Below are 19,475 nucleotides of genomic sequence, written 5' to 3'. Positions count from 1 at the left end.
ATCAGAGCATGCTCCCCTCTCCTGCAGGGGGGCGTGGTCAGCTGCAGCTCACAGAATCAGCCCCCTGCAAAAACAGGGCTGGAGAACAGCAAATAGAGTGAAATGAGGCATGGCTAAAATGCATGATCTGTTTGGTATTTTGAAAACAGAAACGTATAAATATACCTTATATAGGTATTGCCCTACAATATATCATTTAAATATAGCATGACAGGTGTCCTTTAAATAAGTACTTTAATTGACGTCAGTGCACCCCGCTGCCTGATTGTGCCTGTGCTGTATGTCATTCATTCTCAACATAGATAAAAGTACAATAAGCATTCTTCAGGTGTAGGTAGATTCTCTATTCGGACATTATAGCCTATATGTGCGACTGTTGGTCCGATGTTGTAAAAAAAAAAAAAAAAAAAAAAAAATCTCAAAATATTTTTTTATTTTTTATTCTCAAAATTACGGGCCAAATATTATTGCTGGCGGGCCAACAATGGCCCGCGGGCCGCCTGTTGCCGACCCATGACCTACAGTAAAGGTTAAATATGTTACTTTTGATCCTTAGTCTTTCCACTATGTGTACACACACAATCAGATGTTGGCATGTTGCACAAAAGAACAAAATAGTTGTGAAATCAACCGAACTTTCATCATTTCCCAAAATCCGCAGGCACTGTTGAGCTTTGTTTCTTGACACATTGATTCAGGTATTGATTGAGCAGCCAGTTATACCTGACTGGTTTAACTCGCCATGACTCAGTCATTTGAATGACTTGATTTTACTTAATCTGTTCATCAGAGTTAGTATTTTCAAACACTGTGAGGAGTCAGTCAGTGAAAAATAAATATATTTCAAACATAAAGGTCTGCAGTGGATAGCATTTACAAAGTTATTTGTGGTACCATTTATGGTAATTTTTCATCATATTGTGGTATTTTGTCAATGAGTACTAGTTCAGTACTAGAATGGGTTAAATGCAGAGGTACAATTTTGCTGTGTGACACAAATAAAGAGGGTTTCATCCTCCAATTCTTCTATTCTTCTTCTATAAAATGTTATGCATCTCAGGTCATAAACCCTGTGACACAATTGCCTCATCTCTAGCGCGACCCTCTGGATAAACTACACAGCCAGTAGACCGTTTTATACTCGTCTGTATTTCTTCCAACTAACATTTGGTGACATGTTATCAGAGGTGGGAGAAGTACTTAGATCTTGTACTTGAGTACAAATTAATAAGTACCAGAGAGTAGGAATACTCTGTTACAAAGTCCTGCAGTCAAAATGTGACTCAAGTAAAAGTACAAAAGTATTGGCATCAAAATATACTTAAAGTTCCTCATAAAGTACTCATTATGCAGATTGGTCTATTTCAGATAAATATATAATAATATGTTTTTCTTATACTTATTGATGCATTAAAGTGTTTATCAAAGCTGGTCAATGTTTAGCTAGTTTTAATGACTGTGTATACTGCAGTAGATGGGGATTTTACTCCAGGTAAAGTCGGTGTTGATTACATTTTACATCATTAATCCAAAGTAAGTTTAAAAGTACACAATTAACCTATGAATTGTAGTGTAGTAGAAGTACAAAGTAGCAAAACCTGACTAGTACAAGTATTTTAAAATTGTACATAAGTACAGTACTTGAGTAAATGTAGCCTACTAGTTACTTGACACCACTGTGCATTATAGGGAGACCAGGGACAGTTGTAACACGGGACAGTTGTAACGCCTTCAATATCTCCAATCACAAACAAGCTAGAGTGATGAAAGTCACTCTGCACATGCTCAGTTAGATGGAAAGATTGCTGTGAAAAAAAGGAGCCACGTTTAAATCTGTCGCGAAAGATATCAGCAAAAGTGTGTTTCTGAGGTAAAACATTAACAAAAAAAATGTGATGTCTTTTTTGGATACTGTCTTGAGGTCAAATGTCTAGGAATCCAAACTAGTATTATTAGAATCATTGTTTTGTAAGCTAAACATATAACTAGCTAAATATGGGTCAAGCTAGCAATCAGGCAGGTTCACAGGGGGTGAAAACATGACTGGTGGTCCTGGGACGGCTGTAACACGGACCACCTGGGACGGTTGTAACATAGCACATTTACAATGATGGCTCATTTGCTCGAATGATCAATATTGTTGATTGGTGTGCATTGTCCCTGTAAAAATAAACAGAAAAAAATACTGTACGTAAAGTGTGTGCGTGTGTTTACAGTATGCCAAATATCAGAAAGAGGAAGACAGACAGGGGAGTGACACTTCCTCTGCTGCAGAGGGCCTCAAATGAAGTTCAGGAGGGCAAATCAGTCAGGGCAGTGGCAAAGTCCCATGATGCCATGTCACCCTGTACCGGTTCCATAAAAAGAGGCTGAGGTTGGAGAGTCAGGGATCAAAATCACCCCAAAGAGTAGGCTACTGGACACCCAAGAAGGTGTTCTCAACAGAGCAAGAGATGCTTTTGAGAGACTAATGGAGGCAGCTGATTTATACTATGGTCTCAGCTCAAAGGAGGTAGGTCTACATACTTAAGGTAGAATAGGCTATCTATACCACAACTGTGAATCAGATTAATTTCATCTGGTGTTCTGTTTTAAGTTCTGTTCATTGTTCATTGTTTGTTGGAGGATGTGTGAAACCCCATTAAAATCTTGTTGCCTTAGAATTTGACAGCTTTCCCTCTTTTTTGTCATGTAGTGTGAAAAAAGGTAACCGTTATTAACATGTTACAACCGTCCCTGCTGGCATGTGTTACAACCGTCCCTGTGGTTGTAACAGTTGAGTTTAAAAAAAAAAAATACATTTTCCAACCTGTACTTATTTCATAGAAACATCTTAAATACATTGTTTCAGTAGTTGACACATTGAAAATGTATAATATAGCATACTCATACCCACTAGGCTAATACATAGATAGACCAGGGACAGTTGTAACACTTTTTGGGTTTTCCCCTTTATATATACAGTCTATGGTTTTCCCCAATAAGTAAAAAAACATTTACACTAGGATAGCCATTTTGCTATATTATACATTTTCAGAGTATTTATTACGTTTCACATTATGCTCATTTATAAGTCACAGTTGCATGATGAATAATACCGTGATAACACGTTTTGATTATAATATAATTATAAAAAAGAAGAATATTGGCCTTTTTTAAGAGTTTATTGAGTGTTTGTTGTTGTTGCGGAACAGTACAGCAAGAGGCGGTAATGCAGCTGAGTGGCTCAGACGAAGAAGAAGGAGTACCGGATGTGACGTAGTTATTGCAAGTAAAATAACAAGGCGCCAAATTTGGGGTGAATCCACTGTTGTCACTGCCTCAGACGCATGGAGAAGTCCGTCTAATCTTTGCAAATACATTTTGGAAACGCTGCAGGCTGTGCAGGTAAAAGGTTATATAACTGAGAGTGGCATCATCTTGTTTTTAGTCTTGTTTACTCGTTTCGTTTTGCTTAGTCCAACCGTTTGACGTATTCAATGGCAAATGTTCGGTTTGCAGACAATGCAGAAGTCACAATATCTGTTAAAATAAGAGATATATGTAGATATTATCATGGAAAATATGTGTGTATCAGTGTGTTTTCTATGGCAAGTGACTGTGTTTCTGTTTTTAAGCATGGCTGTGCCGTTTGTGCAAGACTGGGACCTTGTTCAGACTCTGGGGGAAGGAGCCTATGGAGAGTAAGACTGCTCTTTTATATTTATTTTCATTCACAGCATGTCTTACTTTATCCTTTTTCTAGCAGTGCATCTCCAGTCACACACAGACACAACATGTTTCACACGAAAATGACCTGGACTTTTTTCTATGCCACAGGAACCAAAATTGACATGTCAGAAATGACAGAGATCATCAGACAGGCATATTTCTGCAGCTTCTCCCTAATGTTTTGCAGTTGGCAAACCACAAAGCAATCTTTCTGTTGGTTTCATCAAAAGAAAAAGAAATATTCACTTTAATTCTGACAGCTATTCTTCCGATTCAATTTTTCTTATTTTAATTATTAACGTCCCTGTCTAGTGAAATATTGTCAGGTTTTTACACATATTCAGACTTTTTACACACTGTTGAATCAGGAAACTTTGGGAAACGTATTACAACAATGACAAAGTTTAGCTTGTCAATGCAGAGCCTGCTTGTGCTGGAAATTTCAACTTAAACTTGTGATGTACATAATAATAAATGTAATTTATATAGCGCTTCTCATCTGCCAAGACAAATCTCGAAGCGCATGTAACTCATCTGCAGGGGACTGTTTCTGTTTTCATAAAACTTACTCTTTCACTATTTATTTTGACTTACATAATATGTGTCAACACTTTTAATACAATACCATGTTGAAATCTAATATGAAGCACCTATAGGGTGCCTTTTCTGTGTTTGCCATCACCTTTTTTGTGCTCTGATCCATCTTGTCTCTGTGTTGCAGAGTAAGGCTGTTGGTGAACAGACAGACAGAGGAGGCAGTAGCAGTGAAGGTGATCGACACCTCTCAGGCCAAAGAGTGTGCTGAAAATGTCAAGAAGGAAGTCTGCATCCATAAGGTAGGTGATTGACTTTAAGAACAGTTAGTGGAATGCCATTAGGTTTTGAAGGATAATAAAAAGTATTAAAGGTCTCCAAAACAGATCATACACATGAAAAAGTGGATTTTGCATAATAGGTGCCCATTAACATTGGCATTAGTGGCTCTTTTCGAGTTTGCTGAAACATAAGGGATTTGCATTTGCTATTTGAAGACATATGATGTTAAGAAAGATAAAATTACCTTCTGTTCATTACATAGAATTTAAACCGGAGCTAATTTCGAAGCTCAAATGTGGATTTGTAATCGTTTTTTTGTTTCAATTTAGTGCAATTATAAACAATGTATAATTCATATATTTACATGTTATTTGCACACGTTACGCTCTTGAGTGCTGCAGGAATACATGAGTTAGCAATTCGCACTACTTGTTTTCTGTCTCGAAGTCAGTGTTTTTTTTGTCATCCCTGCAGCACCATATATACCCTTTCACCGTTGTTAACATAAACTAAATGTGTCCCAGTTTATTTCGTGTTGCAAGTACTCGAATGACTTCAGCTGACAGGAAGTAGTTGACCCACGTTGTTGTCTAGCCAGGCAATTCTGTGGAAACGGAAAAAAGCTGCAACCTTATAAACTGTTTTTTTTTTTTTTTTAAAGAGAGAAATGTCTTAATGTCAGTAAGTTGCATTTGTTAATGTTTTGGTAGATGCTCGACCACGCCAACATCGTACGTTTTTTTGGCCATCGGAAGGAAGGCACGACCATGTATCTCTTCCTGGATTACTGCACCGGAGGAGAGCTGTTCGACCGCATCGGTGAGACTGAAATGGTTTTAACACGCTGCTACACAGTTACAGTTAATAGTCAAGTTAAAGTCACCAATATACGACGTTGTGTTTAATCATCTCTCTTTTAAATGTGACAATTGTCATGCCAAGAGTTGAAAGTATTCAGTATTAGACCCAAAATGTAACATTTCAAACCTTTACTGGGTTTAATTTACATGTATAATGATTATAAAAATACGACAAATAGTCTCACTTAATAAAATAAGGATATGCATTTTAGAAGGGAATTGCGATGAAATGGCACTTTTTAATTCATCCTAAGCCTGTTGTAACAGCTAATTCTTATTATTGTTTTTTTATGTATTATTTGTCTCTTTTAAATGTATTCATTTTAATTAATTTTATTTGAAATTCACAGCTGGATGAAAACATTTACACGTCGGTTTTGTCCTCTGTGTTCTGCCCTCCAAATAAAAGTGTATTGCATAGCCCAATAGGAATAACTACATACAGTATTGGCAGTGTATGACTCGATATCTGCCCGATCGTGATTGTGGTCAATCTTTCAGGGTCTTACAATGTTTACTTCCTTTTTATTTTAGAGCCTGATGTTGGGATGGCGGAGGAAGATGCTCATAGGTTTTTCCAGCAGCTAGTAGCGGCCGTGGTGAGTGCATACAAATCTGTGTGTGGATATGACCTGTTGACCGTGATATGACCGTTTTAAACTCTCATGATTTTGCGCACATTTTCAGCATTACCTCCACGGATGTGGGATCACCCACAGAGACATAAAGCCAGAGAACATTTTGCTGGATGACAAAGGTGAGACTTGTGTTAATTTGTAGAAAAAAATGACTTTGATTTGCATTTATAAGAAACATTATCTGCTGTTCTCCTGACCCTTTTAGATAACCTGAAGCTGACGGACTTTGGGCTGGCCACCATGTTTCGTTTCAAAGGACGAGAGCGTCTTCTGAGTCGACTCTGTGGGACTCTTCCTTACGTGGCTCCGGAGCTTCTCGGCCAGAAAGAGTACAAAGCTCAGCCTGCAGATGTCTGGGCTTGTGGGATTGTCCTCACTGCTATGCTAGCTGGAGGTAATTGACTAAAATGAATTTGACTAAATAATGATAAATGTACTAAAAAAAACACGAAAGTAAAGGTTTAACTATTAAATAATGTATTAAATGAATAGCTCCAACACATGCTTATGCAATAGTTAGGCTGTGTGGTGAAACTTTTTGGTCACCGTCTCGTTTTTCAGAGCTGCCGTGGGACCAGCCCACTGAGAGCTGTCAAGAGTATTCAGACTGGCTTCAAAAGAAAACCTACCTTCCTCCTTGGAAGAAAATAAAACCAATGCCTCTTAGTAAGTGCCAAAGTAGAAGTTTAAATATATAAATAGTTTTAAAAAGCTGTATCTATTTCACATTCAGAATCTCTCTTCAGGTTTGTTGTCCAAGTTACTGCTGGCGGGTCCAGATGCTCGCATCACCATCGCAGACATAAAGAAAGACCGCTGGTTTACTCAAGGCAAGTCTCAATATCAGTATAATGGAGTAAATTCAACTTTTATTTTAACGTTCGCTGGACTGATGTCTGTCTGTGTATCTCTGCAGGTGTGAAGCAAACACCTCTGGGCTCAGGAGGAAACAAACACCATCGATCAGATGCGGGACGCGTATCCCGGACCAACAGGTCAGAGCTTTGTGTTTCCCTTATTTCAACTCAAAAGGGTGTATTTATTTTTGTACCTGTAATCTTAAACCCACTCTTCTCCCCACGCAGTGATGACAGGATGCAGTTTTCCAGCTCTCAGCCTGATTTTGCAGCAGAAGGCTGGGAAGCCATGTTGATAATCGGCCAAAGCAACGACCAGGTCAGCTTCTCTCAGCCGACCAAACCCGAGCACATGTTGCTGGGGAGCCAGCTGATGGGCACACCGGGAGCCAGTCAGGTAATTCAGTTTAACCCCAATTAGTAATTTATTAATGTGAAGTGTCTCACATTGTATGTTTTTATCCTGTTCTTCTATACAAAGCAAATGTATGTTTTATGAAATGCAGCCTTCAAATACTGCATTGACGAATTAATGCTAACTTGCATTTCCATTCTGTTTGCAGTCCTCTTGGCAGAGATTAGTGCGGAGAATGACACGTTTCTTCACCACTGTGAATGCCGACGTCTCCTTATCTGCCCTGAAAGACGCTTGTGACAGCCTGTCACTTGTCTTCAAACTCACCTGCAGCAAACAGGTACATATGAGTTTAAACTTTACAGAGGTGAAATACAACTGCTGCAGCGCCCAGCCAGGCTACCAGTTTACAGCCATAATGCAGTAGAGTTTAATAAACCCCTCTTTGCCTTTCAGGTTACGGTGAGCACGCTGGACAAACGTAATAACAAACTCATCTTCAAAGTCCACTTGTTGGAGATGAATCGGAAAGTGCTGCTGGACTTCAGACTGTCTAAGGTAAGTTTTAGCATTTCAACACTTTTATACAGTGTACTTAAGATGAACAAAATAGTAGCAGTAGAGATATATGGAAGTGAAGAACCAACATCTTGTTTTGTGAGAAAAGCAACATTTTTCTTGTGAATTGTTACCAATATCCAATCGTTTATTTTGCTAATTGTGTGAGTGTGAGTTTTATTTATATGTTGATGTGTGTTTGTGTTTCCAGGGTGACGGTCTGGAGTTCAAGCGTCTCTTTGTGAAAATAAAACAGAAGCTCGGAGACATCATCAGCACTCAGAAGATCTTACCCCCCCTCACATGAACAACCTCTACAGATTCACACTGCTATGGACATATGGAGGGACAACATGTATATATTTAGCTGTTCTATTGATATTTTATTTGTGTCTGTTCGCTTCAAGTGTATGTGTGTGTGTGTGTTTTTTAGCGCCTGTGTTCTTTTCTTCAAGGAGTTCGTTGTTGTTTTTAGGGTTGGAACGTAAAGATTGTCAAAGGGGGACAGTGAGATAGAAGCATGTTTGTTATGTGTTCTCATTATGTTTGACATGATACAGTCAAAAGTGTTGAATAAATTATTAAAAGAAAAACATTGTTCGCTGAATGTTTCATGATATATGATGCACATAATAAAAAAAAACCTTACTAAAAAAAAAAAAGAAAATGTAAAAATAATTTGAAATTATTCTAATGTTCCATGTGCATGGATATATATGTGTGTGTGTATATATATATATATATATATATATATATATATATATATATATATATATATATATATATGTATATATATATATGTGTATATATATATGTGTGTATATATATATGTGTATATATATATGTGTATGTATATATATGTGTATATATATATATGTGTATATATATATATGTGTATATATATATATATATATGTATATATATGTGTATATATGTATATATATGTGTATATATATATATATATATGTATGTATATATATATATATATGTATATGTATATATATACATATATATACATATATGTATATATATATATATACATATATGTGTATATATATATATACATATATGTATATATATATATGTATATGTATATATATGTGTATATATACAGTATATATATATATGTATATATATATATATATGCCTCTGTATGAAAGAGGACATGGTCTACTTTTCAGCTACATATGTGTATGTTGTGTCTCTACTGTGACATGTTTACATGCTTTAATGTTCAAAAAGCTCTTTATTTTTCTCATACTGCCTGTGCTGCAGCAGCTCTTTTCACCCTCTGTCTGAAACCAGAGCCCAGTCTGCTCTGATTGGTAAGCTGGCCGGCTCTGTTGTGATTGGTCAACAGCTTAGAGATGTCCCGTAGCCTATCACGTTGGAGCGCTAGCCAATAGAAAGGTGAGTGTTACATAGTGATGTCAGTGTCACAGGAGAAACTCCCTCTGGAAGGAACTTTGGGATTTTAGCCTTTAAAGACCGTTTACATGCACCAAAACCTATATAACACACTTTAAATTGTAACATTAAAAAAACATTCCAGTTGGCTGACCAGTATACATTCATATAGTTTAATTTAAAAATCAATGCATCGTTATGTCCATGCTGAATCACTGAGTGATATTAGGAGAACTGTTGTAGTTAAGTTGAGATGTTAGTCACAGGCTGTACATACATACATTACAAACTGTCAACAAAAAACTATCCATTCCAGGTTAAATTACAATCGAGTGATTTCCAGGTACGATTATGAGCCCGTAGCTTTGACGGTGATGGTGACGCTGACGGGCTCATTGTCATCTCCAGGGGGGGGGGAAGGGGCTTTGCTGGGGGCGAGGGGTGAAGCTGCGCGGGGTAAAGGCATGGTGGGACCTGCAAAACACCAACACAAAGGTTTATCATCAGGATTTAAATACTTTGAAACATGTGCAATCAACAAAGATTTATATTTTATTAGCAAAGATGGCTTTCAATCAAATTCATGTGTCATACCAGCAACAGAAAGATAAAGAAACCCAGATAGTACACATAATAACAATAAAAGTTAAATAAAATAAGAATAAACATGTATTAGCAGTATTAATAGAAATAACAAAAATAATGTGAGTTAAACTAGGATCTGGTGAATGTTCATATCGACAGATGTGAACAGAACAGATATGTTAATTATATATACAATTAAGGTGCATTAAGTAAGATTCTATATGAAATAGGGTTGGGTGATAGGGATTACATCAAATATCTCTATCAATATTGTTATGATATTTTGAGGGTTTACTATCGGTGCCTTAAAACAATATTTTTTGAGATTTTTGATAATAATCAGCAATGTGGGTATCCTTAAATGGTTAAAGACAAAATAAAACGTAATTAATGAAATAACTTTACTGTAATGCAGCCTTTAAGACCAGTAAAGACACATTTTGGGATATCCAAAGTCTACGATCATATATAGTTTAATATATTCACAATATTGATATATATCAATAACATGTTTGTCTAGGCCACTGGAGGGGCGTGTGTGTGTGTGTGTGTGTGTGTGTGTGTGTGTGTGTGTGTGTGTGTGTGTGTGTGGGTGTGTGTGGTGTGTGTGTGTGTGTGTGTGTGTGTGTGTGTGTGTGTGTGTGTGTGGTATGTGGAGCAGGAGGGGAAAATAACTTCCCATGCAGTTTGCAAAACACCGGCAGGTAGCGTTTTATTATATAACGTTTATGGTTGTTATTATAGGAAAGACAACACCAGCATCCAGTCGGACCAAAGGGACCTTTGCAGGTAGGTTTACATTCTGTCTAATGTGAGCAGCAGAGCAGCTCGTTTGCTAACTAGCTTGAAAACTGACATTAGCATTGCACATTTCCCTCCTGAATGTGGAGCATGACGATACGTGTGTTTGTTTTTAAGTTGAGTAAGTAGACTTAAGCAGGAAAGCTAATGTGGTGTTGGTGTGTTAATAGTAGAGCTGTCTTTATATAGCACTTTCCATACAGCAGGTACAGCTCAAAGTGCTTCACAAATTGGCAAACATCACAAGAGGCTGCTGTCTAGCTCTGTGTGACTGTATGCTCTGCCTATGGTAAAACTGCTTTGTGCATGATTTGATCACACAATTGGTTAAAGTTCATCAACATAGAAGAGAGCTAAACTACATGTGTGCATTATTTGAAATAATTGGTTAAAATCTGTAGAGGACAGCTAATACATAAGTAAAGTAAGTACATTTTTACGGTTATTGCAAAGACAGGAAGGCAACATGATGATACCACAGAAAAATATGGGTTTTAAGTTTCACAAAACATGTCCAGAATTAAAGACACCAGAAAAGCAGTGTAGTAACCTTGAAATGTACTGTAAATAGTACCAGGTTAAAGTGATTAAGGGTTTCTTCTCACCTAGGTTAGATGGTCCACCAATCTCTTCGATATCTCCCTCCGACCCGCGTACCACTTCATCCTCTGGGAAGTTAATGTTTTCCCTTGACTGGCTGTGCTGCCTACAAATACCAAAATTATTACTTTTTGAATGGCAATTCTGGACAAATTAGTTATCAACATCATTACAAACTGTACATTTTTCATTGCTGCTTGACAGAAATACAGATACTCACGAACCAAACAGCAAGTCATGTAGTCCTGGGAGAAGAAACACAGACCATTAATGCAACATAATGGGACAGTGACTCTGTTTTTAATTCAATTCATCATCATGTTAGTGCTTGTGTTTGTGACTCACGAGGATTGTTGTTGCGGTTGCGGATTATGAACACAAGCAGCAGCACTGTGATCAAGGCTGCAATGAACATCCCGCCTATAGCTGCTCCAATCACAGCAGGGTAAGCATTGTAGCTCGGCTCCGCTGCAACACAATACAGTTACACATTGCAAAATAATAAACCTCTGACAAAACACACACAGTTCCTCTACCTGATAAATATCTAACATTGTCCTGTTGTTATGTTTTAACTCCCTTTAGTGATTCTCAACCCATGTCAGCGTTTTTGTACAGCATCGTTTGGAATTTTTCCTCTTACAAATAAAAGGTTAAATCAATAAGATACAAAATGAACCCTTTTTGCTGCTGCAGCCGTATTTGGTTTGGTATGACCAGTAGCTTATGATGGTTAATGTTAGCACATTTTAGGTAGATTTTGATTGCTTTTTGTTAACCACTTACTGTTATCCCCTGTAACTTAAGGACAACTTGAACGTTCAGAAGAAGTTTTATAGGCTTGCTTTAAAGTCAACCCTGTTGAGCTCAGTTCAGGTTTAGATAACCTTATACATTAACCTGACAGGGGTTACAAACCACTGACCTATTCTACACTGACATACAAGCCTATCAACTTCCTAAAGAATTACCTGGCTAGGTCATAACCTTTTATACACTCACACAAAGACTTTACAAGGAGAAGCACACAGAGGAAACACAAGAAGCAGGGCAGGGAAGGAGGTAAACAGGAAGTGAGTGGAAGGTGTTGTTAGGTGTGTGATATTGTTTGTATGTTTTTTTAGTTTGTGTATGAGTCTTTCACCTAAGTGGATAACAAAAAAGAGAGAAACAAAATGTTAGACTGTCATCAAAGTCATCGTAACAAAAAAAATAACAGCAGAACACCGGTTTCAAATATGTTTGAATAATCAGCTAACTCACCTGTCATCTTTAAAAAAAACATCACTTTATTACTTGTTTCTCCTGCCTTTGCCTTTAACACATCCCTAACTCAAACTCCTAACTTTGCTCAGTTTTCTGCCAAAATGTCCCTAATCCCGTCTTTTTCCTGTTCACTTACTATACCTGGGGTCTTTGCTGCAGAAGGGTGTCCGATGGTGCGGTGGTTGACAGGTGTGATGCGGAACTGGTAGGTAACGGTCGGTGTCAGTCGCCCGACTGTGTGACTCCTGACTTCTGGGTCCTGGATGATGTTCTGGTACCAGACTGGTGGGCCGATCCTCTCCTCTGCCTCCTTCTTTGAATCGTTGTTGCTGCCTCTCCTTCCTGGTCTCTCTGACACCCATACGTGCTGCAGGATAAAACCTGTCCAACCTCCTGGTTCTTCGTCCTCCAGCTGCCACTCCAGCTCCACCTCGTTACGCTGTTTGCTGTTGTACATCACGCTGACCAGGGTCACATTGGGTGGCATAGGGTGCCCTGATTAAGAGACAAAACACAACCAAAAAATACTATGTAAACTACCGTATGACCACAAGTTAATCTTTAACAGTTAAAGGTAACATTTTGGTTTTGTACACAATGCTTGCTGTTGTGCCTGGTTTTTTAGTATTGTTGTTCCTGTCACTGAGTAGGTGATTCAAGTCAGTTGTTTGCAAATGTTATTTTGATCCAAATAACTCCCCTCATCAGTAGTTCACTGGCTAAAGGCCTTGCTTTAGTTGAGCGAGTGGTAGGCAGTCGAGCTCTCGTAAGCACCGCAAGGTAAATGTGTACCTCTCATTTTCGAAAGTCTCGAGGTAGGCAATAGCAACGAACATGTTGTTTATAATGTATCGAAATGTGCTGTACATTATATGGTAGGACTTTTGTCCAACTTAATTCACCGTTCTTTAGTTAACAAGATAGGTAGCTAACATTCATTGAATGGGACTACGTGCTGTTGGAGCTTCAGTGAAGCCCTAAACATCACTGGAACAGGGCTTTTCATAATGAACAGATTCTAGTGATTAATTACACTGAAAAGAGCTGCCTAGCCCAGGGTTTCTGGTCTTTATGCTAAGCTAACAGCTAGATATACCCCTTTCCTGTAAAGACTTCAAAGACATCAATCTTCTTATTTAGCACTTACTAAAAAGCAATTATACTTCCCAAAATGTCAAACTATTCCTTCAGAAAGCAATGGCTGTAAGACATCAGATGTAGGTTAAAAATAAAACATACTTTTAACCACTAAAGTGACGTTGATATCCGTTCCTCCCACCGCGTTGGAGGTGGTGCACCTGTACTCGCCGCTGTCTTGAGTCTGTTTCGTGTCCCTCACAGTCAGATTGGCCCATGCAGATGTTCGCAGCAGAGCATACTTGGAGGTGTCTCGGACATCCACACCCTGATTGTTGAACCAGGTGATTTCACTGACAGGAAGGTAGTTGTCTCTGAGGTTGCAGATGAGCTGAACATCGCTCCCTTCGTAAACAGAAACAACTCTGCTCCGCGTCAGCAATTGAGGAGCCTCTACAGGTGACAAGTGAATACAAACATTAATGAATAAACCATATCACCTGTTATAAAGCATAATAGTGTTGCTGACAATGTGCACTGACCCAGTGTGAGCCTGCAGGTTTTGGTTTGGACCAGAAGTGGATGCTTAGCGTAGCAGGTGTAGGGTTTCCCGTTGCGGGCAGTGCCGTAGCGAAGGATCAAGATGTTGGAGTTTTCCTGACCGCCTTTGCCCTGTTCGCCCGGGCCTTCCCACCACACCAAGGCTTTTGGGGCGGCTCCATCCCAGGAGCAGGACAGCATCAGATACTGTTTGCTGTTTGTCACATATGCAAAGCACACCGGCTCTGTAGTGGGAATATCTGGTTGAGGAGGAGGAGGAGAATGTAAAGTGAGATGTGAGAGGTTTGGAGAACAGTGAACACACTTATCTTTGTTTTTCTTACATGTGCGTGTGCTGCATTCTGTTGGTTGTGTGAGTGCCAGGTGGGAGCCCATGCAAGTAAACAAGCTGTTGTTGGAAGCCAGGCCTTCAGGCGGCAGCAAGATGGCAGTGTTGGTTAGTGGATTTGTTTGCTGCTCAGTGTCGACCTCGTTTTGTCCCAACTGTTTCAGCTGTCCGGTCCAGTGGAGGGATGGAGAGGGAAATCCCCCGGGCCAGGAGCAGAGCAGCCTCAGAGAGGTGTGATTCAGAGCCGGCTCCACAGAGCAGGACGGGGAGCCATCGGGGGGGTCTGCGGGGATAAGATAGAGAGCGTAACAAGGCAAAGTGTGCGCCGGGCTACAGTTTTCAGGGTGTTGGGTATGAATCATCTCTTTTTGGGTAACACTTTCTAATGTGAAAGATGTGTGTGTAAAGGGAATGTTCTCCATCGCTCTTGGGTGATGCATTGTTTTGTGTCAGACTCATGATTTGGGTATCTAGCAGAAACGTTTTTAACTCAGCAACAGAAAGCAATAGAGCAGAATGACAATAATTGGCCTTCTAGCCAATCAGCCATTGCTGTGACATCACAGTGAGGTACCTGCCAGAGAGTCCCATCATCTTCCCAGAAGGCCGAACAGAAGATTGGGTCTGCAGCACTTCCAAACTCTGCTTTGTGTGTTTGTGTGTAAGTGTCTGAATGCGCGTGGATTTACACGTTTTTGTGTCTGTTTTGAAGTATAAGGAGCTTGAGATATGAGAGGGAATGAATTGAATGAAAGCATGGATGTTTAAAACAGAGGAAGGAAAGGAGGTTTTTGCGTTACACTGAAAACAGGAAAGTTTTGTTGAAGGTGAAATGATTAGAGAGTTATGTTTGAGTAGGTGATTCAGTGTTAATGAAAATGAAAACCAAAGGCAATTAAGATCCTGGGTTTGTGTTCTCTTAGTCTCGTACTATAAATGTCAAATCCTAAATATCATCTCAGTCTTTTACACTCCTTGCCATTTGAAGCACCAAACATGAAGAACACAGGTTAGGATTGAGTGGAGAGGTTCAGAGGAGCAGGAGGGCTGATGGCATGGAGAGGTCAGAGGTCACACTCACAGTAGACAGTCAGGCTGATGGTTTTTCTGGAGCGGGTGTTGAGGTAAGTGTTCTGTGCCAAGCAGGCGTAGTCACCAGTGTGCATGCGGAGGATCTTGGTGATGGTTAACTGCGGCCCGGTGTAGATCTGGGAGTTGTTGTAGAACCAGACGTACTGACTGGCCGGGTTGGACTGGGCTTGACACAGCAGAGAAACAGTCTCTCTCTCCAGGGCCGAATACCCCCGCTCCGTTATGCTGTACGGAGTCACGTCTATCTGAGGGATGTCCGGGCCAACTGAGCAGAAATAAGATGAACTCATTAAGATATGAATGACATGTTATGAATGCAGCTGTGAGGACACACATCATTTATAAAGTCTGTCACAACAGTTCAGTACTCAAACCAACAAAAGAGCTTCTTTTTAAAAAGTCCTCAATATCATTAACACCCTTTCCATGAATGAAATCCCTCTCATAAAAAGTGAGTTGCTATTGTACTGTGTATGTGCATACTTGCCAACACGTCTAATTGCGTTTCAAATCACTCACCTAGAAGACTAACTAAGAACAAACATTGAGGGTTTTAAAATAATTTTTTAGTTGTATTAAAATAAATCTAATTTAAATATATTCCAGTCCAAAACATTTGAAGACATAACCCACAAAAGGTAAGTCCTTAATTTAATAACATTACAATCTAACAGGTTGCTAAAATTACAAGACTACAGCACTGGGAACAAATATATATTTTTAGCATTTATAGTACAAGCAGGTTTAGAAATCCAAAGCATAAATAATACAACATGTTTTCAAATGCCAAGACAACGGAGGACAACAAATTGAAATAAATTGGTAATTGACGTAGAAAAAAGCTGATCTATGTGTGATAATGATTCATCAAATATTTCCTTTAAATTGTTACATGATGAGATTGTTTGTGCAATGTATTGCTTACTCGCACATCAAATGCCAAAGGAAATAAAGGCAAGATATCCAAGCATAAAAAGTTCTGCATTCTCATCTCCAGATTTTGTTCCTGAGGATTGTAACCTTAAACTGTTGCTATGGTTTTAATTGGCGTTTAAGAGGCTTTTTATTTAAATAATGAAAAATCCTTGCCAAACAAAAAACGTACTTGTTGGGAAAATACTGAATGTGCTCTTCCAATATAAGAGCAGCACATGATAACAAAGGCCCTACGTAGCTGTGTACGTAACAGGATGTATGATTACCTAGAAAAACATCAGGACACACTGTTTTAGACATATGATAGCTAAGCTATGTGACAACGATTAACATGATGATTCAGCCTCTATGGAGATAGACATATGACTGTCATGTGTATTGCTTACGTGGGCCTTAGCTAATCTGAACTAAGCACAGACTACTGCTTTGAACCGGTATACAGTACATGCATCTTGTCACTGAATAACACCCTCTCTTGTAGCATGTGAAGGACACTGTTGTGGGAACTATTTGTCCCATGCAGCTCTGTATGTGATGACTACTTCCATTCTTGCAAGGATAATAAATACATGTATCCTGATATTGAAGCTCAAGCCGGTGACGAGTGATATTTTCCTAACGGTACTCACAGATAGTATCAAGCCATAACCGGTTAGAGGTCTCGCTGTTGACGGCGTTGCTGGCCACACAGCGGTACCAGCCGGTGTGGTTGCGGTTGACGTCGGTCACGTTGATGACGCCGGTGTTTCCCTGTGCAAAAGCTGAGATGTTGCCTCTCCGGGTCTCATGCTGCCACACATACCGAATCGGCCCAGTCCCATTTTCCAGATTACAGCTCATCCACATTGTAGATCCCTCCACTGGAGAGACATCGCTCATCAGGAGGTAAGGCTTACTTACAGGAACTGTATTCAAGACAAGGTCACAAACATGTTGATATTTTTACGGTCTCTCAAGAACATCTGCTTTCAGATTATATCTCTGAAGAAAGTGTTTAGGTCTTACCTCGGACAGTGAGGTGCACATAGTAGTAGTAGACTACCGGCTCCCCTGGCATGTCGTAGAAAGCCTGGCAGGTGTAGAGGCCATGTGCGGCCACTGGCAGCTGCTCGATGCTCACAGATGCACTGTTTGAGATGATGGAGAGCCGCCCCAGCGTCTCAGCCAGCTTCTGGATCCTCGGCCCTTTCCCCAAATCCAACACCACAGCTTTAATAGCTTCAGTCCCGGGCTTTGTGAAGCTCCAGATGTACACGTCAGGTAAGGTTGTACCGCACTCAAGGATCACCGCTTTGCCCAGAACACCATACACACTGGTATCCCGATACAAAACCTCCCAGTGTTCGTTAATTTTCACCTCTGTAGGAGAACAGGATACACAGACATGCAAACAAATGTGTTTTTGAGTGTGTTTAACTCATGTTGTGGGGACTTAAAGCTGTTATCTGTGAGGACTCGGCTTTCTTTTGGGGAGAAAATGCAAGTCCCTATGACGTAAATCAGGGTGAGACTTGGTTTAAGGTTAGGTTCAAAATGAAGGTTGGGTTTAGGATCAGGCAATTAGCAGTTATGGTTAGGGAAGAAATGAATGTAAGTCAATGTAATGTCCTCTGAGGTGATGGAAACATGACTGTGTGTGTGAAGGAAAAAGAGATGGGGGTGTCATTTGCCCTGTGAGTGTTCAGTTGCAGGATTGATTACACGTTCAGTTACACGGTAATAGTTCAATAAGGGGTTCATAAAAGTATTTTCCAGCCACATTCAATTGATCAACTGTCTTTTCTTTTGTATGCTCTTATCTTCCTCGATTACCTCCAAATTGAATTTCATTGCAGTGAACTTTTTGACATCACTATTTTCTCAGAGTAAGAGCCTGATTGATTAATTGTCAACGCCAATATATGTGTCTATAAGGGTATTGCATATGTATCAGTATCAGTGTATAGGTCAGCCAATATGTGACGAGACCTGACTGTACAAAGATTAGTTTGACCAAATGTAAACAATGTCGCTATAGTTTTTTCACCACACACATTTTAGATTACAACTGTGAAACTTCCCACTTTTTAAAAGCCTTGCTCACAAGTAGCCAATATATTTATTACTGTTTTGATATACATCTATAAAAAGTACAATATCAAATATGGACATTAAGCATCTTGTGCTGTACTCCAGTACAGTTGTATTAGTCTTAATAGCAGTTCTTCTCATATGTATCAAACACATACGTGTAAATGAATTCAAAGATATTGGAAAGTCCTTACCATATGTTGTGGAGGTGACCAGGCTTGCAGGTAGAAACAAAAAGGCCAGCCCTAGCAGTTGGGCCACCATGGTATCATGATGATCCTGAGTCAAATAACCTCTGTATTGCCAAATATGTAGCAGAGATGATGAAAAGGTGAAGCTTTCAGACCCTGAAAATCTACCATCGGGTTCCCTCGGATGCTAAAGGTCGCATCTTTTCCTCTCTCAGGTCCTGACGTTTTTGGGAGAATCCCGTTGCAGGCACTGACTTCAACAGACTGAGAGTAGGAAGGGACGGAGGGTTACTAAACTGATTTGGGCTCAATTATTCATGTATTTTTCCTTTCTCTCTATCCCTCTATCCTTCTTTCTTTCTCCTGCAGGGTTAGAATAACACGGTGATACGGAGCTCATCTATTATAGACACTTGGGTGGACAGGTTAGCCTTTCCCACACACAATTGCACTTAAGCACGCACCTGCACATTAACTAATAATAAGGTCCTAACATGAACATTCCTACTCACAGGCTGTCATGTTCATCTGGACTTAAATATAATTGTTTATATTTATGGTGTGCAAATGTTTGTTTTTCACCATGTTGATTCTGGTGCTGTTTTGCAAAAGTATGAATGCTGACCAATCTGTTGTTAAGATATTAACATCATCTTTTCAGCCAGCAGAGATTAAAAAGGGTTTATACCGTCTTACATTTTCCTTTGCCCGTTGTTTGTTCCAGTGCAAGTTTAAGAGAAAGCAGCGTAAACGATGTTGATTGGAT

General features: G+C 39.4%; 2 protein-coding genes and 1 long non-coding RNA gene across 3 annotated transcripts; 1 reads left to right on the top strand and 2 right to left on the bottom strand.

Annotated features, from left to right (window-relative positions):
- The first annotated feature begins 3,206 nt into the window (after positions 1-3,206).
- Positions 3,207-8,390, top strand: chek1 (checkpoint kinase 1). The gene is made up of 14 exons (XM_034139752.1): positions 3,207-3,387; positions 3,618-3,683; positions 4,433-4,547; positions 5,238-5,346; positions 5,922-5,986; positions 6,075-6,144; positions 6,231-6,419; positions 6,587-6,691; positions 6,772-6,855; positions 6,942-7,020; positions 7,111-7,279; positions 7,446-7,577; positions 7,694-7,795; positions 8,007-8,390. Exons 2-14 carry the CDS (start codon positions 3,619-3,621, stop codon positions 8,100-8,102), a joined length of 1,380 nt encoding a protein of 459 aa, XP_033995643.1. The 5' UTR covers positions 3,207-3,387; position 3,618; the 3' UTR covers positions 8,103-8,390.
- A 971-nt stretch (positions 8,391-9,361) lies between these two features.
- LOC117490250 lies at positions 9,362-11,269 on the bottom strand. Its single transcript, XR_004556664.1, has 2 exons — positions 11,194-11,269; positions 9,362-9,676 (listed from the first exon to the last, which is right to left on the bottom strand). It is a non-coding gene; the product is annotated as an uncharacterized LOC117490250 (long non-coding RNA).
- A 135-nt stretch (positions 11,270-11,404) lies between these two features.
- On the bottom strand, positions 11,405-18,782 carry LOC117490570 (V-set and immunoglobulin domain-containing protein 10-like 2). Its single transcript, XM_034140334.1, has 10 exons — positions 18,713-18,782; positions 17,454-17,807; positions 17,078-17,353; positions 15,502-15,777; positions 14,416-14,703; positions 14,074-14,331; positions 13,694-13,984; positions 12,596-12,949; positions 11,534-11,656; positions 11,405-11,433 (listed from the first exon to the last, which is right to left on the bottom strand). Exons 1-10 carry the CDS (start codon positions 18,780-18,782, stop codon positions 11,405-11,407), a joined length of 2,319 nt encoding a protein of 772 aa, XP_033996225.1.
- Positions 18,783-19,475: the final 693 nt, after the last annotated feature.

The sequence above is a fragment of the Trematomus bernacchii genome, unplaced genomic scaffold, assembly GCF_902827165.1.
Source record: "Trematomus bernacchii unplaced genomic scaffold, fTreBer1.1, whole genome shotgun sequence".
Taxonomy (NCBI): Eukaryota; Metazoa; Chordata; class Actinopteri; order Perciformes; family Nototheniidae; genus Trematomus; species Trematomus bernacchii.
Note: the sequence above shows the minus strand (reverse complement) of the source record. Positions and strands in the feature narration are given on the sequence as shown.

Coding starts and splice junctions, on each gene's coding strand:
- chek1 (XM_034139752.1), top strand. CDS start 3,619: ATGGCTGTGCCGTTTGTGCAAGACTGGGACCTTGTTCAGACTCTGGGG. Junction 3,684..4,432: donor GGGGAAGGAGCCTATGGAGA/GTAAGACTGCTC, acceptor TCTGTGTTGCAG/AGTAAGGCTGTTGGTGAACA. Junction 6,145..6,230: donor CATTTTGCTGGATGACAAAG/GTGAGACTTGTG, acceptor TGACCCTTTTAG/ATAACCTGAAGCTGACGGAC.
- LOC117490570 (XM_034140334.1), bottom strand. CDS start 18,782: ATGGTGGCCCAACTGCTAGGGCTGGCCTTTTTGTTTCTACCTGCAAGC. Junction 13,985..14,073: donor AACCTGCAGGCTCACACTGG/GTCAGTGCACAT, acceptor TGTCACCTGTAG/AGGCTCCTCAATTGCTGACG. Junction 12,950..13,693: donor CGTCACTTTAGTGGTTAAAA/GTATGTTTTATT, acceptor TCTCTTAATCAG/GGCACCCTATGCCACCCAAT.